The sequence below is a fragment of the Xenopus laevis genome, chromosome 3L (assembly GCF_017654675.1).
Source record: "Xenopus laevis strain J_2021 chromosome 3L, Xenopus_laevis_v10.1, whole genome shotgun sequence".
NCBI classification, from domain to species: Eukaryota; Metazoa; Chordata; class Amphibia; order Anura; family Pipidae; genus Xenopus; species Xenopus laevis.
Window position 1 is genome coordinate 132,409,631 of NC_054375.1, and position 25,824 is coordinate 132,435,454.

The following is a 25,824-nucleotide window of genomic DNA, read 5'->3' on the forward strand; positions in this document are numbered from 1 at the left end:
AAGACTACAATTCAGTAGACCCCGCAGGTCTGGGCCCCACTGGCCCTGAGCCCCTGCGCCCATAGTAGCAGGGTCTGCTTTCCCTGATTGTTATTACCTCATGTGCTCCTACACTAATGTATTCAGCACTGTCTGCGTAGACCCATAGATTGTAAGCTCCTAGGAACAAGGAACTCATTCCAACTGTGTACTGAAACTCCTAGCACTTATGTACTTACTCTTACCACTTAATGTTTATTAAATGTACCCATGTTTGGGTGTACGTCTTGTAAAGCTCTCTTCACATTTGTGGCTCTGTATTAATAAATAAATACAATTCAAGGGGCAGGAGGGCATTGTGGGAAATGCCAATGCTGTATTTTGGATAAGGCATTTCTGGATTATAGATTCCATGCATACAGGACACATGCATTTATAAATTCACACACACTTACACAATTATTATATATCCATTATAATTTGCAGCCATATGTGAGAATATTGTTGTGTGTGTGTGTGTGTTATAAATGGATTATTCTCCAACAGATACAATGGAACTAGGGCACCATTATCCAGAAGTTCTGTTTTTTCCCAAGGTTGGTGTGACTCAATGGAGGATATTACAGAATACTTATATATATGCAGGATTTAGGGCCTGGCCCTATATAAATAAACAGGTCCATCAAGTTACACATAATGCCTGAACTCTCAGAAGAGACAGGAGTGTCACTGCTCATTCGACTCCTGACCCATTTTCTACTACATCCTGGGACGGAGCAGTATATGTAGGAACTGAATTTTCTAGGTGCTATAGTAGAATGTGCCGCTAATTGATTGATTGACAATGATAATGTCACAGTCTCGGGATGCCAAGAGATCTTCAGTTCTTCTTCTCATCTGCTGCCTACTTTGGGTCCTTCTGTGTAAGACAGGACAGGTGACCTCTCAGCAATGCTCCTCAGACTTGAACTCTGTGGGACTTACGTTTGATGCTTTGGGCACCAGCCGTGTTATTCCTACACAGCCACGAGCATGGAGGGGACTGCAATCAATGTTCCAAATGGTGAAGCATTTCCTTGGCGCAGTGCAACGAAACTCTTTCCCCAAAGGTAGGAAAATGGACATTTGTTATGAACCCTATTCATATATATATATATACATAAGTTGGTATATATATATATATAGATGTCCAATGTGTATCCGCACTCTAAGGCCAGAATATGTAATCGGGTGCACGGTTAAAATATGTATATATCCACGAATATCAGAAAACCGGCACACCCATGTACAAAAAATGTTCACCTATTTATTTTTATCATATCATAGTCCAACGTTTCGATCCTTGAAAAAGGTCCTAATGAGGACCGAAACGTTGGACTATGATATGATAAAAATAAAGAGGTGAACATTTTTTGTACATGCATGTGCCGGTTTTCTGATATTTATATATATATGCACCAGTCTTTATCGCACCATGCTCATATCAACATGTTTCGATCCACTAGGGATCTTCGTCAGGATAGTGACAGGAAGTAGTTGCCATGCTTAAATATTTAAAACAGCCAATCAGTGCAGTCAGTATGATAATTAACCATCTTATGGGCTCAGTAGTCAAACCCATAATGACACTATAAATATTTTACTCCTCTGTGTATCATCATCATAATAGCACTTTTAAATATTTTAAAATATCAGTGACCCACCTATGCAACATTAGTAACAACCATCAATTATGATTCTCATAATACACCACAACTTAATCTTATATTTTATTGTATGTATGGAGTGGCCTTATCCCACAGCAAGTCTTCATATAAAAGAATTATAAACCCTAAAGTGCTACCATTATGGAGTATAGAGTAAACTACCAATATTTCACTTGAATATAAACTTATAACCCACAAATAACCCAAAAAGAAACCAAAAAAATATATAAAGATCAAAAATAAAGAAAAAATGAATCAATAATAAAGGGAACAATTCACTTCACAGGAAGCATGATAAAGAGTACATTTCATTAATTCCTTTGGGGCTACTGTATCCAGAATCCGCATCCACTTGGCCTCTTATTAACAGAACCCTTTGCTCTTTCACCTCCACGTGACAAAGGGGTTACATGATAGGTGAGAAACGCTTGTAATGTCGGTAAATGTCGTGCCAGCGGTATATCGGACATCCTAGAGCCATGCGTATTGCTGAAAGTTACAGTTTAGCAATAGTTAATATACTGTATCTTGCATAACTACAGTATAAAATATGTTACAGATTTATAGAATGCTATGAATATGTAAACGACATACCCTGGCCAGGGAAACGTAAATGAATGTTCTAGTCCCAGAAGGACAGTCATATTTCAGGCATTCATCATGTCAGAATAACCCGTGCTGGAATTTTAATTATGGGAGTACCAATGTTTTCAACGTGGAAACAGCCGAGCGGGAAAAATGTGCCAAAATCACCCCTTACACGGGACAGCAATGATGTCTTCAAGTTTCTTTCTTTAACCACCAGCAGGTGATATTAATTGTGCCCCCATTTAGATGGGTTTATGTGCCTTTAGTAAAAGTTAAGATGACATGTCATTACCCACTACTTGGTTAGCTGTGGTGATTAACAGGGATGCTAAATACTGTGTTTATTTATTGCCTGATTTTCATCCTTTCTCCCAGATTTACTACGTTCTTTATTCAACAATGCTTCCGCCATACAGACTGAAGAGGTAAGCCAAGCATTTTCCATTCCCTCCTGAAGCTCAATACAGGTGTAGGATAAGGGGTGATTCCAGTCCCTTTGCCATCTGAGGCGGCTTGCAGCTGCCAACCCCCCTCCCTTCTGAGCTCACCTTTTTTGGCTCCCATGGGGTCCAGGGAGGTCCAGGGAAATAAGGGTGCTCCAATAGAGACTCATTTCCGGTTTGAAAAGTTAAAGTTACCAGCAGTGGCATTTTTTCCATCTTATTGGCGCACCTCCCCTGTATAGGATCCATTATTTGGAAACCCATTATCCAGAAAGCTCGGAAGTACTGGAAGGCCATCTCCCATAGACTCCACTTTGCTCAAATAATTCACATTTTTAAAAATGATTTCCTTTTACTCTGTAATAATAAGAAAGTACTTTGTTCTTGATCCAAACTAAGTTCTACTTAATCCTTTTTGGAAGAAAAACAATCCTATTTGGTTTATTTAATGTTTAAATGGTTCTTTAGTAGACTTAAAGTATGGAGATGCAAATTACAGACAGACCCCTTATCTGGAAAATCCCAAAACCCAAGCATTCTGGATAACAGGTCTCATACCTTTATACAGTATGTATCATTTCATGTATCATTTCAGCACGGTGCTTGGTGGTTCTGGATGTGTTCCTGTTCTGCACTGACCAGCTTTGCTCCTCCAATGCATGATACTCATTTCATGCAATATTTATTTCCTCTTACTCTCGTTCCATTAAATGCTTTGCCTCTTCTGTTCTGAAAGATGTACTACTGTACATTCCAGACGAGACAACCCTAAATTATACTATAAAACAAAGGCATCTTAGTATTATATACAGTACAGATATGGGACCTGTTATCCAGAATGCTCGGGACCTGGGGGTTTCCGGATAACGGATCTTTCCGTAATTTGGGTCTTCATGCCTTAAGTCTACTAGAAATTAATTTAAACATAAAATAAACCCAATAGGCTGGTTTTGCTTCCAATAAGGATTAATAATATCTTAGTTTGGATCAAGTACAAGGTATTGTTTTATTATTGCAGAGAAAAAGGAAATCATTTTTAAAAATTTGGATTATTTGGATAAAATGGAGTCTATGGGAGACAGCCATTCCGTAATTCGGAGCTTTCTGGATATCGGGTTTCCGGATAAGGGATCCAATACCTGTATTATATTTCCGTGCGCAGCATTGCCATACCATAAAACGGCCGGTATTTTACTGGCCTGGCCGGTAAAAATGATGGTTGATCTCAATGGTATTAATAGGGAAAAAAGATAAATATATCAGAAGGCCAGTATTTTTTTCCAGAAAAGGTGGTAACCCTACATAAAATTTCATTTCCATGATGTCTTAACACAAAAATGCCAGATTCTGTAAAGACCAGAGGCACTGGCCAACATTCAAAATGGAACCAGCCTGGTTAGCCTATACATTTCATGAGGTTAAAGATGGTGGACATTGAAGTCCACTGAAGGACATAAAGAAACTGAGTTCCAGAGAGTAATGTAGGTGCAGTTCATTGGACATGAGATCTAGGGAATGTGCCACAGTTTTCAGGGGTAGCATTGAAACCACTTCCATTCTCCAAAGCCTTAACCATTCTTGGTTTCTACCAATGGCCCAATATTTGTCCAATTCATTCCGCTTCTTCTCTGTGCCCACCTACGCTAAGATTTCTTGTCTTTTCCCTCCAGGTGGTGAGGTATCAAGGGGGATACGTGGCCTGTGCTGTGATTGCCCTTCTGTTCCTCATATTCATGCTGGTGTTTGGGATCATTTACTGCGTATTCCAGTCCCGTGGGGAGAGAATCTTCAATAGGTGTGAGGGAATGTGTTGTCAGAGAATTCCAGTGTTTCTGCTTCTGTTCCTGACCTGCACTGTTTTATTGTAAGTCAACAAAATATGCATACTATTGATTTATGGTCCTTATAATAAGAGATAACTGTAATACATCAGGAGCAGCCATGGGTAGAAGCCCATGGATAAAATTTGGTTTAGAGCCCACTTTATTTTATACCCAAACACCCGAGTCTCAATCTCCACCCACATCCCCAACATATGTTATTATAAAGCAGCTAAAATCCAAATACTTGTGCACAGGGTCCAGGTATGATCCTAACCACAGACAGACTGTAGATAGACCTCTAATAGCCATAGAGTTAAGTATGCCAAAATCATGGAGCAGCAGGTAAATCACTGCAAGTAGGCAGAACTTCTACAAACCTTAGATTCGAATTTAGATTAATGGCACTGAGCTGGAGATTTTAAGACATATTGAGGGTTAGGGGCGGGCTACAACAGTTATATAGTACTTCACTTACTACAGGAAAGGAAACCTTCTAATAATAAAGAATATCCTTGTAAATATGGATTATCTTTATGCTCACTTCTTTATAATGCAATATATCACATAGAGCAGAGTGAGTTTCCCTGGCATCTCTGATAACTCACATTTAGCTTAGTTTAATTGATTCTGTCAGCATGGAATTCCAAGGTGCCTCTCTGCAGCCATTTGACCCCATTTTGAAACCACTGTCATGTCGTTTTACCTCTAAAGAGCCTCAAAGCCATTTGGAGAGCTTGTTATCTCATAAAAACCTAAAAGACTCAGAATCAATTTAACTACGGGTATGGGACCTGTTATCCAAAATGCTTGGGACCTGGGTTTTTCCGGAAATAGACGACTTTTTAGTTAAAGTTTTGGTTCCGTTCTACCGTGCATGTGCAGCCGCGCCCCCCCCCAGGCCTGGACTGGCAATCAGAGGGTTCTAGAAAATGGGGGCTGCTGTAAGGTCCCATAGACAGTCACTATTTAGTGGGCTGGTGGAGGACAATTTGGGCCTCTATGTACTTGGAATGCCAGGGCTTATTTTGAAACCCAGTCCAGAACTGCCCCCAAGTGCAGGATGCCTTTCCTTCTCCTTTAAATCTACTAGAAAATCATGTAAATATTAAATAAACCCAATAGGCTGGTTTTCCTTCCAATAAGTATTTATTATATAGTATTTATTATATCTTAGTTTGGATCAAGTACAAGAGTACAGAGAAAAATAAATCATTTTTAAATATTTGGATTATTTGGATAAAATGGAGTCTATGAGAGACAGCCTTCCCTTAATTTGAAGCATTCTGGAAAACAGGTTTCCTGCTAACAGATCCCATAAATGTAATAATATATATATATAGCATTTTATTAGTGCAAAAAAACTCAGCAAATCACACATAGAGATTAAAATGTAGCATACCGCATGGCAGAACATTCCTTCTACCTGCATACCCCTTGTTAGCCACTCCTCCCTGACGCATTTCGCTCCATTGGGCACTTCATCAGAGGAGCTTAAGCTGAGTCAGTACCTGCCTTGACTCATAATGGCATTTAGAATGTAATAAAAGTTTCATTGATGCCAAATGAATTAATGATATACAATAAACAATAGTGATATACTCAGCAAGAGTTGCTTAGAATTTTTCTGGCACAACAGTACTTTTACCCTCTGGTGTAAGTAGAGGTTTAAGCGCACACAACAAACTCTTTTTTGTCTTTTCCCAAAGCCATTTGGAAGATATCTATTTTAAACATCTGAGGTTATAAAATAAAAAGCACTTGGTTACTGTAATAGACAGAGTAGTCATAAAGTCATGGTGGCAATTGAACCCAAGCCTTCCCATGGACCACAATACACAGAGTGTTACAACTCAGCTACAGTAGCATAAAAATGCTGCTTAAACAACTCTAGTCATTTCCATTGACTACAAAGGGAAGCACCACTGCTCGTGGTTGTTCAGAAATATAGACAGGGTTGTAATTAATGACTAAATGGAGCTTTTACATTAGAATTAGCCTTACTGTCAAAAAACACAACAAATTATTATTGTGTTGCACTATTCAACCAGCAGCAGACGAATCGAAGATAATTGATTATTGATTTCTTTGTGTAAGTGTACTGGGGCAATAAGTGCTAGTAAATGAGCCTCAACTGGTCTTGATCAAAAGTGGACACCACTATACAACCTATTGATTTTATTGATATGCGGGTATGAAAGGGGATGGGTATATAGCATTGAATCAGATAAATCACCCAGAGCTAATCTATGTGCGATGTGATTGCTCAGATGGTATTGAAATGAATTAATCGGATGGCAAGATGATTAATAATCTAGGAGGTGTCACTAGATACTATTACAGAAGACATGGGTTAGGAAGAAGCCTGCCTGATTAGGAAGTATTGATTTGGGGTGGAACTGATAATACACAGGATATTGATCTGGGAAGCTCTGTCTGCCATCTGGGTTGCTTGAGACCTTGAGTAAATCCCATAACCAAATTAAATTGAAAGATCTCTAATACTTAGACTCAACATGCCTGTACAGAACACAGGGCTATAAACAATGCTTTGAATATAACTTTATAATACACAAAAGCCATGAATATCCTGTAAATTATATCCTTATAAACGGTGAGTAGTGATCTCATCAGTTATAAACGGTGAGTAGTGATGTCATTTCTGTCACACGACTCACTAAAATTTGTGTATTATAATAAATAAAGTACCCCCAGTTGTAAAATATGAGGATATTAGAAGTTACCTCGGAGTTCCATGACCTGTATAAAAACACTCGGCCTTCGGCCTCGTGTTTTTATATGGTTATGAAACTCCTCGGTAAATAATAATATCCTTATATTTTACAAGAGGGGGTACTTTATTCACTATATTATTTCATCTTTCCAAAGATGAAATAATAAAGTTCAAAGATGGTTACATGAATAAATAGGGCAAAAAAATCCATTGCTGTAGGCTCTCACACCCTGATAAAGCATATACTGTGAAACCTCAATTTTACATCCCCTGAATTGAAGTTTTCCCTCAGTTTACATTGTTGTTTTGTGGTCCCACCTATATATTAAGCATAATACATTTCCCTGATTTTACATTTTCCCGGACTTTACACCATTACATTTTTACAACGTTAAACTGTATAAACATTTATCAGATGCTTTCTGCTTATCCTATGCAAGTTTAATGTATATACATTATGCCTAGATGCAGCAGCGTCAGCTATACACAGTAGACATAGACTGATAGATTGTTGACATAGACAAACCCTCATTCCTTTGTAAAGAAAAAGAAAAATACATGTTCTGTCTACTACTATGAGTCTTCCTACTTATCCGGCTACATTAGAGATCTCAGCCAGACTACCAGATCATAGGGTAACACTATAAAGGGCTTGATTGGGAAGAGGCTTAATTGGATGTTCTTGTAGTGTGACAGAAAGGCAGGAACACACATGAATTACTGATGTTGGGTCTTATTATCCATGGCTGAGCATAGTACTTCAGTAATACAGGCAGTCAGGCCCATAATCAAGGGAATACACATAAAGATTCTCCTAGACTAAATGGCCCACTGGGTTGAATGGCTTTGTTCTTTTCTCTGTAAACTGGAGCTATATTATGTGTGTTGTAATATAATGAGGGGGCATGTAAGAGAAGAGAGGAAGCAGGACATTGTAATTGTCTTGTTGTTTGTTGTAAATACATGTCACCATATAGGGAATCTGATCAGAAACAATAGCTGATTATATTTATTTATAGCAGGGGCAGGGCTGTAAGAAATGGCTCATGATAGAGAATTGGCATCATGTATCATGCTATTGTCTGACATAACAGAATAAGGATCAGAATTCCATTGTAGCAGAACAATAGAAATGGATGGCGCAACATAAGCCAATGTTAACGTTCTGTAATACCACCTGCCATGTGTTGTTTGTAAGCAGCATATTCACATTCAGTGTATAAAACCATATACAGGCTCTCTGGTTAAATTGACCCCCATTGTTCTGTGTGTGGGCCAAGTCAAAATCCACAAGGGGGTCAATGCCAATCAAAGGGGCACTTGAGAAAAAAAGTGTATGAAAAGACAAGGAAGCATGTTTACCATATAGTGGCAGATATATTTGGTGTATACATTAAAGATGCTGAATCTGTTGTTGCCCTTTAGTTATCTCACTACCAGTCAAAGGTAATTTTGTTTCCCGGCAGTGTTTGAAGCCCCTCTATTGTCACGTGTTTGGTGGCTGAAAATCTAACAGGCTATCTTTCTATTTTTTTTCTTTCCTAGTGCTGGACTTATCTGTACATTCTCTCTAAACCAGAAGGTCCAAGAGGAGTTTGCTCCAGGGGTCAATGAAGTCACTGACAGTCTGCAGAGGTTCCGCAAATCCATAGACAGCCTTCCCCTGGTGAGTGTCATTCCAATGAGGAGAGTTGAAGGCTTTAGGAATGTGATATTTGATTTAATAATATAAGGGATATTATACCTACAAATATGGTCTATAGGGGATAATATGTCTCCTGGTATAAAGATAAGGACACTAGAAGGCAGAGAGAAGTTTGGATCTATATAAAAATTCAATATCATTAGGTACCCTACATTATGAGTGTAGGCCAGTTCGAGTTTTCCAAATGTCCAACCTATAGGGTCAATTTTGGAGTTTAATTTAGACGAAGCATTGGAAGCAGTAAAGCTATTAGAAAGGAGTTAATGCTTGAAAACTTGTAGAGAAAAACTATGTTATAAGTGAAGGACTTTGCTGTGCTGTTCTCTGCTTCATACGCTCTGGTTCTAATGAACAGAGACAGAAGAATCCTCCTGGGAACAAGGTAACAAATCAAAACATGGGACACACTGAAAGCAATAAGGACAGAGACAGGGAGAGAAGCACAGTCATCCTTAAAGCATGTTGAGGGGAAAAGAGGTCACAGCCAGTCTCTTACAAGAGTCCCAAACAAAGTGAAATGGCTGGAAAGTCACAGAACCATGAAGAAGCAAGAGAAGCTCATTGCAAACATGGGGGTTGGTCATAGCAAAAGTAAATTGTAGGTTTTTCCTATCCAGAATCAACAAATAAAATTACCTTCAGCAATGCTTTTCAATACAGACAATGAAGATATGGGAAACCATCATTCCCATCATTCCCAGAAGCTTCCAAAATAAGTATGATAATCAAGCTCAATGGGAGTTTTGCACTAATTTCTTATGGAACTTTGTCATCATATAGTGGGAGGAACAGGAAGTAACTAAGAGCTAAGTAGGGATGCACCAAATCCAGGATTCGGTTCGGGATTCGGCCAGGATTCGGCCTTTTTCAGCAGGATTCGGATTCGGATCGAAGTCGAAGGATTTAGCGCAAATACTGCGATCGTACGATCGAAGGATTATTCCTTCGATCGAACGATTAAATCCTTCGAATCGAACGATTCAAAGGATTTTAATCCAACCATCGAAGGAATATCCTTCGATCAAAAAAACTTAGGAAAGCCTATGGGGACCTTCCCCATAGGCTAACATTGACTTCGGTAGCTTTTAGCTGCCGAAGTAGGGGGTCGAAGTTTTTTTTAAAGAGACAGTACTTCGACTATCAAATGGTCGAATAGTCGAACGATTTTTACTTTGAATCCTTCGATTCGAAGTCGTAGTCGAAGGTCGAAGTAGCCCATTCGATGGTCGAAGTAGCCCCAAAAAAACTTCGAAATTCGAAGTTTTTTAACTTCGAATCCTTCACTCGAAGTTAGTGAATCGGCCCCTAAATGTACTGTTTTTTGTAGTGATGATGACATGTTGGCAAAGTTGCCATCATTTCTATGAATAAGTGCAGCTGGTAGTAGCTCTTGCCATACATGTACTGGGTATCATTATTATAAACCATAGCTACCATTACATTTCATACAACCTTGTACTAACCTATGTTGGCCAGCTTGGGCATCCAAGGCACAATGCAAGAGTGACAAGGAAACTTTGGACTGGAACTGAGTTGCCATTAATAAGCCCCATGGATTCTAACAACAAGCCCCAGTGCCTGGATAATTCTTCAATCAGGGGCTTTAGCACAACCAACATATTTCTGCACTGTCCCTCATATAGTTTGTGGTGGGTGTGCTCATATACAATGTAAGCTGTGGATTTCAGAAAGAGGGAGAGACTGAGACAGACAGAGAACACAATTAAGATTGTAGCCTGTGCATTCAAACTGGGACTGAGCTACAACTCTTGGCATCGTAAAACAGCAACAGGTTTCTTGGCAGTTATAGTTAGAATAATGAGTAATGTCTTTCTTCCTCAGGTGCTTGAAAAGATTGTATCTTCTTTCTCCGTCCCTAAGCAGAAGGTTTTAGATGAATTACAGCGTAAGTAAATATCTCCCATGATTTAATGTAAGACAGTGCTGCAAACTTCAGAGTTTTAGTCTCCAGACCATTTCTGTTGCTATCATGGTGCGATAAAATGTTTTCAAGATTTTTTAGTTAATTTCCTAAAAAATGTTTGTACATTTTTGTAACATTTAGCATTTTTAAGAGCCTTTTCAATAAAGAGCCTCTCTAGTCTTCTTTCCCTGGGTTTACTTTGTGGTTGTAAAAGATATACATACGGTATATAGAAAGAAGAGCTTCTGTGTTATGGAAGAATATTCTCCCCATATAAGATGGGGAGAATTGCCAATTGGTTTACGCAGCGGAGATACTGGAATTGGCTCAGGGCCAGCTGATGATGGGATATGATATTGATGATGGAACCAACAAGCTTTTGTGACTTTGGCTAGAAATGATGTCAAACCATCTTCAAGTTGTTTTTACTTAATTGTCTGTAATTGTTTTTGCTTTTATACATTAGACATATCCCAGAAATCCACAGTATGTTCCAAAAATGACTTTTTTTCTGATAACCTGCTCTTCTCTGTCAGGCTTTAGTCCAGATATTAACAGAACTCTGAGTGCCAAACTTAATCAAGAAGTTTACCCTCTCTTGCAAGATTCTTATCAGACAGCAAAACGTAAGTACTTCAAAGAAATGTGTTGGGTCTCTGGAAGTATGTCCATACTTTCTCAAAGAATGGGATAATTTAGACTTTTGTTCATTTACATGGATAGCCAAACAGTCAATACAATTAAGTATTGTCTAGCACCTCTATAGCAATCAATGTGTCCCAAAAGTGTTCTGCAAGTGCCCCTATTGATGCTGAGTAACCCTGGACCTACTGCCGCCCTGAATATGGTGGTATTTCCAGGGTTTCTACAGCAGGTTGTGTCAATAGGAACAGCAGACTTGTGCCAAAAGAATTACATGCTAATGTCATTTCAACAAAGTGATATAATCCCCCGCAAAACTGGCCGCATCTAGCATCTGTTTTGCAACTGCATTTATTTTGACACATTGGGCACAACTGCAGCAGGTGCAACTCCATAATTGTGGCCAGAGTTATACAGGAATAATGGAGAACAACACTCCATGGTGGGTATTAATAAAATGTGGTTAATATTTAGTATTCATGTATTTTATGCTGCTGTGCATTTCCGTTAAGAACCCCTGTTAGAGTTAAATAGTCCATTCTCTTTTTATTACAATTCAGACCTTCACCCTATGACTGTACCAATATAAGGAACAAGCTTAAACAGAGCATCGGGCATGAGTCACCCAGTCACTGATGCGCATTTGCCAATGTGGGTGCGCGACACTAATTAATCTTGTTTCATCTGTTCATCACCCTCACAACATCTCATTTGATGATTCTTGAAGTCCAAGTTCTGATCTCTAATTGACATTTCATTTATCCTCCTCTCTGCAGTAGCAATATCTGCAACGACTGCCTTTCTTCTTCATAAAAAGATATTTAAATGTTCTGAAAGGAAAATGAGAGCAACAGATAAATGATATCCAATCAAAGAATCTTATCAAATTGGCTTATAGAAATGAATAAATATTGCCATTTTAAATCTTTTACCCTGGGCAGGAATTTTGTTATGTTCTATGCTGCCTCCGCACATTAACTGATAGCGCCTCTGTTCATTCATTGGCTGATGTAACCTATCATGTTTTTGAGTCCTTGGTTTGAGTGGGAGTGAAGGGGATGGACTGTAATACTTACAAGGCCTACTATTTTCATAGACTGGGCTGTTTCTGGGCTGTTTTATATGATATATTTTTACAGAGACCTCCAATGTTCAACATTATAGTTTCCCTTTAGATCTGGTTTAATATTTAGAGTCAATATTTATGTCAATTATTGGCTCTCTCAATAATGTCTGTGATTTTTACGGCACCTCCCGAGGCTTTGACCAACACTCGCAAACTTTCATTAAACAATGTGATCTCTTCAATTAGTTTAACGCCTATTTCAATAAATGTGATGGCCACAGCCAATAACAGTAATGATTATTGCATTGATTCTCCTGGTCCCTAAGTCCTTTGCTGTAATTTATGGCTCTTTTACAGCTGTAGCTCATTGTTTTGCTTATTGCCTGGGAGCACGTGCCGGCATTTCCCCTTTCACATCCCTCTAATGATTCTTTCCTAGAACTGAGAGAAGCGGCGCAGGCTGTAGTCGATGCAAATGTGGCCGTGAAGAGCCTGCAGCAGAAACAGAGCAAACTGGTGGCTGAACTGAGCCGCCATAGGCAGAACTTAGAGAGGACTTTATCTGACACCCAATGTGAAACATGCAACAGAGTGGCTGCCCTCATGCCACAACTGCAACAGATTGCGAATTATAGCCAGGTGTGTACCCTAGTATATGAAGAAATAAGTAAAGGGCATTTACATGTGTGCTAAAATGTCTATAAAATTGACTTTATAAAATGTGTATGGATCTGTAGGCAAATTTTAAATATGGATGCAATTTGTATTGTTTGCCATGGTAAATTCATGAATATTGGGTGAGGAACTTGAGATTTCATCCACAATGGTCCAAAAGGGCAGATATTATTAGAAATACGTATACTGTATAGAGATGATTGTTTGGACTAAGGCTTAGTGGGCCTATGACAATGAGGATCACCTTCTCTGAAGTTGTCTATATGGTTCCCTGTCTTACCAGCCGGCACATCTATAGCAGCCCTTTACATTCTGTGCTGCACTGCTGCCCCACTGACGCATATTATGGGCTGGTAAAGGAGAGACAGATTTACAATATATGGCCAAATTCTAACTTTGTGGCCAATTTAGGAAAGGCTATTTCTTGTTTCAGCTCAATAATGCCCCATGTACAAAGTGAGGTCCATAAAAAATGAGTTTGCAGTGATGGGTGTGGAAGAACCTGACTGGCCTGCGCAGAGCCCTGACCTCAACCCAACTGAACTCCTGTGGGATGAATTGGAACTATGTTGATCACCCAACACTAATACCAAACCTGTTACACATGAATGGAAACAAATCTAAAAACCTTCCAAGAAGAGTAGAGTAGAGGCTATTTTAGCAACAAAGAGAAGACCAATTTCACATTAATACCATTGGTTTGGAAATAAATGTAAGACAAGCAGAAGATAGCTTTGAGAAGGGGTTGGATGGCTTTATATGGAAGATAGCTCATAGTACAAGTTGATTCAGGGACTGGTCTGAATTGTTATATTGCAGTCAGGAAGAAATTTTTTTCCCCTCTGGGGCATATTAGAGACTCCAGAGGATTTTGTTTTTGCCTTCCTCTGTATCAACTAGCAGTTAAGCAGGTTATATATAGACATAAAAGATTGAGCTTGATGGATGGATGTTTTTTCCAAACTAACTTACTATGTTACTATGTACAGTAGGTGTCCACATCCTTTGAGTCATTTTGTGTTCCTACATGGGATTAGAATAAAGACATCTGATGTTGCTGCTGTATCTCCTACTGGTGCCTAGAAATACATTTAACAGAAAGCATCTCATTCCCAGCATTAGGTGCCTCTGAAAAACCTTATTTAAATTAGGAACTAATATCCTCTATGTGCAAGCATGGGAGACTCAACATGCTGCACTGAGCCCACCTAGAAAAAAATGTCTGTAGGATAACACTGGTCACACAGGGGAAATAATGATAATGACTGGAAAGATTTCTCATCATTTAGTGGAAAGGGCCCACAGGAAAGGAACATAAAGGGCATACGTGGATTGAATGTGAAACATATGGGCAGGAAAGAGGGTGTGAGAAATGAGAAGCATAATATGTACTTGTTATTCTTTTTTTAGATCCCATCTTTGGATGATTATGTGAATAAATTAACACAAGTGAGGAAAATCAACCTGACTGGAATATTTCAGCAGGTAACTGAATGAACATGTTTTTTTTTATTGTTCCCAGAACTTCCAAAGGTCTGTGACAAACTCATTGAGTATCCCAGTGACATGCCATGGAGCCTCTCCTCCCTTACTCTCAGCTCCCTCGTAGGCTTCTTCTTCCTCCAAATATCCACTTCTTCTAAAGACAATAACATAATGGTCAGGAAATTCAATAGGTACCCACGCTAAAATGTGCTGTAGCCATTTTACTACATCCAAACATCAAGGGCGAAGCGCCTAACGCTAGCACAAAATCGCCAGCGTGACGTAATTTCGTTACTTTGCCGATTTACTAACGGGTGCTGGCGTAAATTCGCTAGCGAAGTGGACCTACTCTAGCGCTATTTCGCACCCTTACGCCAGGCGAAGTTGCGCTATGGCGAAGGGACGTAACTACGCTAATTCCCTAACTTGCGCATTTTACTGAACTTTACCTCTTGCGCCAGACTTGCCTTCACCACCTCAGACCAGGCGAAGTGCCATAGAGTAGATAAGGATTGCTTCAAAAAAAGTTGAAATTTGCCCTGGCGAAACTTCACCTGGCGAAGAGTGGCATAGTGTGGCGAAGCCTGCGCTAGCGCAACTCCGCTCGTTAGTGACTTTGCCCCAAAGAGTTTGGCATACAATTAAAAGCAATATTTGTTTATACTGTTCTCTGGTTCTGACTCTTGATACAATGTAGCAGTAGTCAGTTCCACCCCAGGTATGTTATTCAGCTGGCTTCTATATGGTTTCAGGTATTATAACCTGTAGTGTGGAAAGCAAGAATTATTCCTCACCTTTAGTAATTTCACCTTTTTTCATTTTCTTTCAATCTTATTATTCTGCACCTAATATATTCTCTCTCTCTCTCTCTCTCTCTCTCTCTCTCTCTCTCTCTCTCTCTCTCTCTCTCTCATTTTCTCTCTCCATCTGTCCTGCTTTCCTTTAGACTTGTGTGTGTTTGTGTCTGTTCTTCCTTAGTGCAGCTTTACCCTGTGGTTTATGGAATCTTTCTCATCCGATTAGGGAATTCGACTTTTCAATGAAATGCCAAAACTGGTGATCACGCAGGCTTCCAAAAGTATTAGCGGTGAGTTCTAAGACTCCCAAAGGCTACAGATATGAAGAGAGTGACGTGATGGAGAATATTCTGATGTGCGGGTTCCTCTTGTCTCTCATTTCAGAAACAACACAAGCATTGGATACAATTGAGAGAAAAGTTAACTCCATGATAAGCAGTGTCCCCATCAAACAATACACTGAGCCAATACACAAGGTCTTGCTGGAAGCCGAAGAAAAGAGTTCTGTGTATGGCAAGGAGGCAGAACGTTATGAGTATTACAGGTATAAAATATTTGCTCCTTCTTTAGACTGTCCTGGTATATTTAGTCTGCAGAACAGAAGAGCTGGGGGGCACATGTGACAACACACAATATATTAACATCTGTTGGTAGTAGAAAGAATATGGATTTCTAGCATCTAGAGAAGTATACCCATAGGACACAACAGCTTTCCTGGGATGGATTGGTTAAAAATATTTATTATAGCAAATCTGTCATCTTCCATATGTAAAATAATTCATCCATAAAAGGTAAATTCGGTTCAGTAAAAAACATCACAACAATGCTGCCCATAAGGCATTTTTTTTGTTGCATTTATGCAGTGATTGAAGGCCAATGCCTTCAAGGGTTAAACTGGAGGCATATATCTATTCTGAACAATGCCCATGGGGCTGGTGTATAGCTGCCGGAGCCCAGTGATTCTTAAAAAACTGTTGCTTTTCAAGGTGAATTACTATTTCTAATAATATTCAATATTAAGTGTCTGTATAATCTAGTGGTCTCCAGGCTTTCTTTTGGGGTCAAGCTCCACTTTGAGAGCCAGCATGTGCCTGGAGCCTTCGTTAGCCCATAACACAGTTTAAGTGATATGACACTAGCACTGTATTAAGTCATTTAGCCCCTTCCAAAAAATATCTAGAGGTTACCCCCAATCTCATTCTAATTTACCTTCAAGCACAGCTAACAGTCTAATGGAGAACATAGGTATGCTACCTAAACTCTCCAATTCAGTCTGCCCGCATCCCACTAAGTCCCTTTGTCCTCCTATGGAGGCCAGTCCCCCAGTCTGGGAATTACCAGTATAAGCAGTAACACTGAGCAATGCTTTGGTTCACAAGAGTAATAATGTCAATCCCTGAAATCAACACCTGGGTTCCTGTTCTGGTGTTCAGTCACTATTCCAATTTGTATTGTGTATTTGCTACATCACCTCCTTTTAAAAGGAGATCCAAAACAGAGACAGAAAAGACTCCCTTACCTTTTATACACTGTGTGGATCTTCTGACACCAGATTTTACATCTGAGAGTACCCACAGCTCTTCCACTTTGCTACCCCAGAACTCCATATTCTCTGTGCCTCTGTAGGGCCATCCAGTACTGGAGGCATCACTCATAGGCATCCCACTTTACAAGATCCTTACAGTTCATATGTCAGAAATCAGCTTCACTGTTCCTTATCAACGCAACAGGCTGTATCTCATTCAAAGACTTCATTGAAAAAGTGGTAAGAAAGTGCCAGATTGTATTGAAAGGTGATAGAATCCTCACAAGGATTTTTTTTTAAAAAAGTACCACCTCTCACATATATAAGTGTCCTTGCCTAACCATTGTGCCTCAAATTTATAGTTCATAATAAACAAACAAATGTCCCCGAAATTATCCTTCTGACGTTTGTTTTCCTTGTTTTAAAAGAACGATTCCATTTATCTACTCTTAGTTCCCCCAAGTCTTGTGCTTCAGTTAAAGCATATCTTCTTTACTGCGTAGTCCTGTTAAATATATCTATTGTAATGTGTGTTGCTCTGAATTGTTGTTGTATTGCTACAGAGCACTTGTGTAACATTTGTCCCATTGCAGGTGGGTAATCGGAATTACTCTATGCTGTGTGCTCCTACTAATTACCATTTGTACTTTCCTTGGCCTGCTGCTTGGAGTTTGGTACCTCTATATCCAGAAGGACGGTGTTAGTTCCAATCTTAGGCAGACTGGGTCTTTGCTGCTTAAAGGGTAAGGTGTTTTTTCTGAAAGGGATGGCCAGCAAGCCACTAATGTCAAGTTCTATCTACCAGAGTCCCTCAACCTTTCTAACCTGTGTCTTTCTCCCATAGGGAAGTCTATGTGTCGTTCTGCTTCTCCTGGCTGCTCATACTCCTTGTATATGTCACTTTTCTGGTTGGAGGAAATGTCCAAACACTTGTGTGTGAACCCTGGGCCAATGGCGACATATATAGTGTGAGTGATAGGACAGAGCTAGATACAGCATCAGCCTGTGTTCATCAACTTTGTTTTTAATACCGTTTCATTCTTTTCAGTTTTTAGACGAGCCTCATAATCTGCCTCCTAATGTAAGTTTGAGGAATACACTTGGACTCAGAGAAGATGTTAACATCAGCAGTATGTATCAGTAAGTATCTGCCTATGGTGTTATTGCTATTGGCCTTGCAAGGTATTGGCTCTTCAGTCTGTGAAAATATTAAGGGCTGCAGGTCACCAACATCCAAACCCAGTACTTGGGACTCGTGGCTCCAAGATTTTTGTTGCACAACAACATTCTTTGGTAAGATTTGGGGAGTTCAAGATGAACATTATCTAGTTGCTAGAAAGTTTGACATTCCTGCTCTAGATGAGGTTGATTTGCAACCCTGACCATTCTGATCATTTTACTCATGTCCTTCTGCTCTTCAGGCTGTGCAAAGAAGGAGCTCCATTTTGGGATGTGCTTCAAATGGATGACCCCACTGGCATGATACAGTCTATCAATATCACTAAGGTTAGTCCAGCTACAGTATCTCTGCCAAAACCACTACCATGTATAATGTCTTGTTTTTAAATAGCATTATTTAATACATGTATTAAACACTACTGCAGCCTTTACTATGCATTCAGGCTTCTCTGCATTTATATATTTTTGGGCTGTAAAAATTAGGTTTCTATCCAGAAGTGCTATGATGGTATAACCCGTAGGGGTTTATACTTTTCATGCAATGGGTAAGTTTAAAATTCTTCATGTTTCCACAAGAGACTCACTGGCAGGGGTGTTGCTAGGTTTCTGGGTATTGTCACCCATGGCGACCAACAGCTCAGATCAAACCAATGCACAAGATATTTCCATAAAGTGAATGTGGAGCGATTTTGAGCATTATATCAAGTTCTGAGGCTGTAAAGATTAATTTCTTGCTTTTACTTACTACTCTGACTTAAAATGGTTCCATCATATGCATTCAGCAAAGCAATTTATTAGCAGGTTTTGCCTCTACCTCTGTTCCACTGTATACTCCCCTACCATTATGCTCCTCCAGTTGGCCTGACAGGATGCCCTTGTTTGGAAGGGTACACCCTCCTTAAGGCTAGGGCCAGAAAGGGCAGAAATCAGCTTTCCGAAATCCGCTAGCCCCCTGAACACTAGCTGTGTCGGCTTTGATGCAAACAGACTTGGCATATTTCGTCAAATAAGCGCAAAACTTTGTGCTTTGAGTCAAAATCCACTGAGTCTGTTTGCACTGGAGCCAACACAAGGCTTCCGGACACGAGCAGACAAGAATATTTGGCAAGCAGTTGGGGGCTGAAATCAGCGTGCAGATTTCGGCAGGCTGATTTCTACTCTGTCTGCCCCTAGCCTAAATCCTTCCCGTTGTGCCTCCTAGCTTTCAGGAGTTGATGGCCTACACCAGGAGTGATCAGTAAAAAATCCTGCTTACAAGCAGCATACCAGTCATCTTACTGTTATCTACAAAACAAAGATTACCGTGCCAATTTTTCCTTCCCAATAATACACTGTAATTAGACATTAGACATGAGGGCATCCTGCTGTGTAGTTCCATGTTAGAAAAATCAGTGATTCATGCTTCAAACTGCATAAACAATGGATATGGAGTCGGATTTACATAAACCAAGTGGGATCCTCAAGTGGCTGAGCTTGTGTGCTGAATTTCAGATTAGACCCAAGGTTTGATGCAGACTCTCCTTACTGCATGGGGTCTGTCTGCACATGAAAATCATATTAATGAGATCAACTATTTCTATTAAGCTAAGGGGCAATCTTATAAACAGCAGCAGTAGATGCAGCAAAGAAAACAACAGTAAAAAAGTAACAACCCAGCATGGAAAGCCTACTAATTATCTGTGGGTCACTTTTTATTTACCATAGTTACCCATCCCAAACGATAAAACAGTCATAGACCTAGAGCTCTATCTTACCAACACCAAGATTGCACTGCTCTATATCCAAAATGACTTGTCCTGAGGTATCATTCAGCAGCATTTGCATTTGCAATTCTGCATTTAACAACTGTTATCGCTAGTGATGAGCAAAACTGTCCCAGAAAAAAATTTGCAAACCACATTGAAGTCAATGGGCATAAAACATTTTCAACGAGCATCAGTTTTTTACGCAGATGACAGTTTTTCTCGCTCCAAATGCATTAAAGTCAATGGGAGGTTTTTCTTGTGGCAACTTTTTTTGTCTCTGCGACTTTTTTTGTCCAAATGCGTTAAAGTAAATGGAAGTTTATTCTTATGGCGACTTTTTTGACTCTGCGACTTTTTTGTCGCAGCTGATTTTTCGACAGTGAATTTTGTCGCAGTTTTGCGAAAAAATTTGCCTATGCCAAAATGTGGAATTACGCCACGAATCTATGGCTAATCCATTTGCTCATCACTAGCCATCGCTATAACAGGCTAAAAGTCTCAAGGCATACAAGGTATTTGCCTTCAGGCTGGCAGACAGACAATTTGCAACTGGTTTTAATTTTCTATTATTTGTGGTTTTTGAGTTATTTAGCTTTTTATACCGAAGCTCTCCAGTTGCAATTTCAACAATCTAGTTTGCAGGGTCCAAATTACCATAGACTTAAATATGACTTAAATATGAATAGGAGCAGGCCTAAATAGAAACATAAATAATAAAAAGAGAAAAAAGAGAAGGCCAATTAGATTTTGGTTATCACATACTGAAAGGTGAACCACCCATTTAAGAACCTGAGTCTGTGCTATCAGTAACATAGTCAAAGTTTAAAGGGCATGTAAAGTCTAAAATAGAATAAGGCTAGAAATGCTGTATTTTGTATACTAAATATAAACATGAACTTACTGCACCACAAGCCTAATCAAACAAATCATTTATGCTTTCAAAGTTGGCTACAGGGGGTCACCATCTTGTAACTTTGTTATACATCTTTGCAAGACTGAGACTGTGCACATGCTCAGTGTGGTCTGGGCTGCTTAGGGATCGTCATAAACAAAGCTGCTTGAGTTCTGCATGGCTGGGAAGTAAGGCGGGGGCTCCCCCTGCTGTTCATAAGTATGATTGTTTCCCTGCTCAGCAGTTAGGGACCATCTGACAATTCCTATCCACAGCAGTAAATGAAGGGAATTTCACTGCATACAGTCAGGTTTCTTATAAAAACAGTACACATTTTTTAATTACAGTATATTGGAGATAGGTTTCGTTTTCATTAAAGACAGTAAAAATGGGATTTTATTTTTTTGCCTTTACATGCCCTTTAAGAAGAAATTGGGTAACGCTGCATATTTTTGCAGATGCTACAGTGGCGGCTGTTGCCATTGTTAATGCCAACTGTTACAACTATGTAATATAATCCAAGGTAATTAATAGATGTTGCTTCAGACTGGTAGGTGTTTCATTAATTCTTCTTTGTGTACGCAGGAGTTGTGCCGATGTTTATGACTCACGTGTGTCCCTTGCCTGAATTGCAAAGCACTAAACCTGTTTTTTTTTTTTCCTTTATTCTCCCTGGCAGTACACAGACGAAATCCAGAGCAAGATCAACAACTCCACAGTGGATCTCTCCGGACTGACAATAATAACAACCATTGCAATAAGGACGCTGTCTGAGTATAGCAACATCGGGATAGGGAAAGTACCTTATAACACCATTCTTGCACAGGTGAATATTCCAGCTTATCCCAAGGAGAGACGACTCGGTCGATGAGGGGGGGGGGAGTCAAATTCTGCTGCTGGACAATGATAAACACCGGGCTACTAAAACATAATAATAAGTTATAATTCCTTGAAGAAATAAAGGGAAATCCCCCCCCCCCCACAGATAAATCTTTTCTTATTCGTATACATATCTTAACAGGTTAATGGTACAGGCATCTAGGCAATAATTAGAAAAATACAGGGTGTACATGCCTGATACAATGGCCTTTTAAAGTAGTGATATACAGGTACTAGTAATTTTTAATATGTTATTCAGGGGTATAGCTAGAAGCCCATGGGCCACAGAACAACATATACTGCATGGTCAGCTCCTTATCTCCCATGATCCTATGATGTGTCCCTTAAACAATCAATTTCCCTAGTCATGTGGGTCATGTACTACAGTGCATTTTTTGGCAATTACCGTTATGGGATCCCTTATCCAAAAACATGTTATCCAGAAAGCTCTGAATAATGGGAAGGCTGTCTCCCATAGACTCCATTTCAATCATATTTCCTTTTTTTTCTTTTAATAATAAATAAAACAGTAGCTTGTACTTGATCCCAACTAAGATATAATTAGCCCTTATTGGAAGCAAAACCAGCCTATCGGGTTTATTTAATGTTTACATGATTATCTAGTAGACTTAAAGTATGAAGGTCCAAAATACAGAAAGATCCATTATCGAGAAAACCACAGGCCCGCGCATTTTGGATAACAGGTCCCATACTTGTATGTGTACCCATGAGGTCTACGCATAGCTATCACCCCAGTTATTATGCAATAATAAAGCTAACCCCATAACAACCAATAGAGTGTTTGCACTAGAACAATAATGACTAGCTGATACATGTAGGATTAGTATATGGTAGGGATGCACCGAATCCAGGATTCGGTTTGGATTTCGGCCAGGAATCCTTGTGCCTGGCCAAACCAAATCCTAATTTCCATATGCAGATTGGGGGCAGTTAAAAAATTGTTTCCACTTTTTCCTTTCCTCCCCCCTAATTAGCATTAGGTTTGCCACCTTTTCGCCCGGTGCAATCCGGGCAGGTGGCGGGCCGTGACGCAACGGGGGCAGGGCCATGAGGCAAAGGGGGCAGGGCAGTGGCATCGGGGGCGAGGCTATGCTGTGGCAATTGGCAGGTTGCTGCATCAATCATAGGAAATCCTGCCCGGTCTTAGTAAATGTATTTTAGATTATATAGTAAATCTATTTTGGATTCGGCCAAATCCCGAATCCTTCATGGAAGATTCGTCCAAATACCGAACCAAATGGTTCGGTATTTGGGCGAATATTCCACAAAGGATTCGGGGTTTCAGCCGAATCCAAAATAGATTTACTATATAATCCAAAATAGATTTACTATATAACCCCCTATTGTGTAAATAATTATACATTTATCTTAAAAGCCAAAGAAATGGAAAAATCCTCATTCTTTCTTTTATATGATGGTAAAAAAAATGTTCTTGGTATTACTAAGGTACACCTTTCCTCTACTTTTTTAGACCCAGCATACTCTCGTGATGTTGGATCTTGGCCTTCTTGCTTCAATGTTGGAAAACCTGGCAACCGTGCAGGTAATTGTTTGGCTGGGCCCAAAATATGAAAGTTAAGCTCAGTGATACATTGAGGCTGTAATTGCCCTTACCTTCCCATAGTTCAAACAAGCTGGGTCACAGTAGACCATCAATACTAGTTATGAGGGACCTGTAGGCAGGCAAATCAAAGACCCTTCTGCATATTATAAAGAACATCTAAAAATCAGTTAATCAATTGTATGGGATTTAGATCTGGCAAGCTTACAACCCCTCTAAATATATATATTTTACCATATAGAGTCCCAAGTATTATCTACCTCCCCCTCAAGATGCTTGCGCTCCACTTAAACCATCTGGAAGTTGCACAAATAGTCTGCACTAAGTATAGTTGGGTAGTCCTGTTGGTGTAAAACTATAACTTGGCCCTTTACTAAAATCCCAACACTTAACTTATTACTAGTTTAGACCAAGATTTTCCAGTTTGAAACTGGTATTGGCATAAGAGAGGGAAGGAGTTTACCCACTCCCATTGTTAATCTTGCATGTGATTTAAAGATACTGTGAACAGACCTCTCCTTCAATGTTGATTAAAGGTGTACCTCATGCTTTCTGCATTAAATGGGTGGTTCATCTTTAAGTTAACTTTAAATATGTTATAGAATAGCTAAAAGTAACTTTTCAATTGGCTTTTATTTTTTCTTTGCTATAGTTTTTGAATTTTTTGCCTCCTTCCTCTGACTTTTTTCAGCTTTCAACTGGGTGGTCACTGACCCCATCTGAAAAACAAATGCTCTGTAAGACTACACATTTAGGGGCAGATTTACTAAGCTCGAGTGAATAATTTGAATAAAAAAATACTCGAATTTCGAAGTAATTTTTTGGATACTTCAACCATCGAATTGGTCAAATTGATTCGAACGATTCGAAGAAAAAATCGTTCGACTATTCGACCATTCCATAATCGAAGTACTGTCTCTTTAAAAAAATCTTTTAACTTCATACTTCGACACTTTAAACCTTCCGAAGTCCAATTTTAGCCTATGGGGACCTTCCCCAACAGTTTTCTAAGCTTTTTTTGGTCGATTAAAAATCCTTCGCTTAAAATCATTAGAATCATTCGATTGAAGCATTTGCGTTAAAATCCTTCAAATTCGATATTCGAATTAGAAGCATTTTACTTCGAGGGTCGAATTTGAGGGCTTTTTTACCCTCAAAATTCGATCCTTGATAAATCTGCCCCCCCTTGTTATTGCTACTTTTTATTACTCATCTTTATATTGTGGCTCTCACCTATTCATAGTCCAGTCTCTTATTCAAATCAGTGCATGGTTGCTATGGTAATTTTGACCTTAGCAACCAGATTGCTGAAATTTCAAACAAGAGATCTGTTGAATAAAAAAGCTAAATAACTCAAAAAACACAAATAATAAAAAAATCAAAACAATTGCAAATTATCTCAGAATATCACTGAATCACACCAAAAGTTAATTTGAAGGTGAACAACCCCTTTAAAGTGAATGTCTAGTCACCTTAATTGACTACTGTAAATTACTATTAAGCCAATGCTAGTTTTTTGCCACTGAATGGGTGACGGTAAATGAATAAGAGTCAGATGCTTTATTTGTGATGCCCAACTGACATCATGGGTGTTTTTGACATCATGGGTGTTTTCAGCATTCTTTTCTAAAGCAGTAAGTGTAGAACTTGTTTTTCTTTCACCCTAGCACAACGATACTATAAGGAAACAGCTACAGAGTGAAGCCAATGCCTTGAGAGAGACACAGAATTCCACTGTGCAAGAACAAAAGGTTCAGTTGGTGAGTCATTTGTTTCTGATATAGTAGATAGAGCTCTGTGCAATGTGCAATCAGGAGAAGGCAACTTATTTGGTCCAATGCAATGTGTCCATCATCAGGAGAAGGCAACTTACTGTATTTGGTCCAATACAAGCACATTATGGAGGCGGTTGCCATATCTCCTTATCTTGGCGTTGGGGACCTGTCCCTCATTTGGGGGCATTTGCAGTTTATATTTTGACCACATGCTGAACCTGTTTATTACCTCTTGTTAGATCCCACCATAGATGGATATATTGACAAGTGCTTTCACTGTGGTTTTTACACAACACTCAGAAATAACCAGGTTGATGATAATCAGCAACAACTGTAGAGCCAGATTGCAGATCTAGTCCACTATTTTCCTAAATAGTCTATACCAGTATTTCACTTTAGTGAACCAGAACCTATAAGTGTCTATAATTAAGGACAAATCTGCCCTCCAAAATGCATCAGAAACTTGTTTTACCCTTTAAATAAAGGAACAGTGTGCTACAAAGAAGACAATAGGACCATAATATCTAGTAGAAGTAAATCTAGAGCAACTGGACTTGTTGAATAATCATTGAACTTAAGAAGCTGCTTGGATGAGTAGTGAAACGTCTTCAGTGATTAATTAGAAAGTCCAGCTCCTCTAGACTTCTACTAGATATACCATGACCTGGATGAATGAAAACCTT

At 39.3% G+C, this 25,824-nt stretch overlaps 1 protein-coding gene across 2 annotated transcripts in view; it reads left to right on the forward strand.

The window, feature by feature from the left end:
- Window positions 1-302: 302 nt before the first annotated feature.
- The window catches only part of prom2.L (prominin 2 L homeolog), a 36,447-nt gene continuing 10,925 nt past the window's right edge, over window positions 303-25,824 (forward strand). Inside the window, exons 1-17 of one of the 2 annotated variants that reach the window (XM_041584823.1) lie at window positions 303-1,088; window positions 2,649-2,698; window positions 4,387-4,580; window positions 8,816-8,936; window positions 10,818-10,881; window positions 11,436-11,525; window positions 13,047-13,246; window positions 14,693-14,767; window positions 15,791-15,854; window positions 15,949-16,108; window positions 17,683-17,832; window positions 17,934-18,057; window positions 18,138-18,229; window positions 18,511-18,595; window positions 21,585-21,731; window positions 23,277-23,348; window positions 25,034-25,126. In XM_041584823.1, coding sequence (XP_041440757.1) covers window positions 824-1,088; window positions 2,649-2,698; window positions 4,387-4,580; window positions 8,816-8,936; window positions 10,818-10,881; window positions 11,436-11,525; window positions 13,047-13,246; window positions 14,693-14,767; window positions 15,791-15,854; window positions 15,949-16,108; window positions 17,683-17,832; window positions 17,934-18,057; window positions 18,138-18,229; window positions 18,511-18,595; window positions 21,585-21,731; window positions 23,277-23,348; window positions 25,034-25,126 — 2,046 coding nt within the window. In that variant the 5' untranslated portion in view covers window positions 303-823. 2 annotated transcript variants of the gene reach the window in all.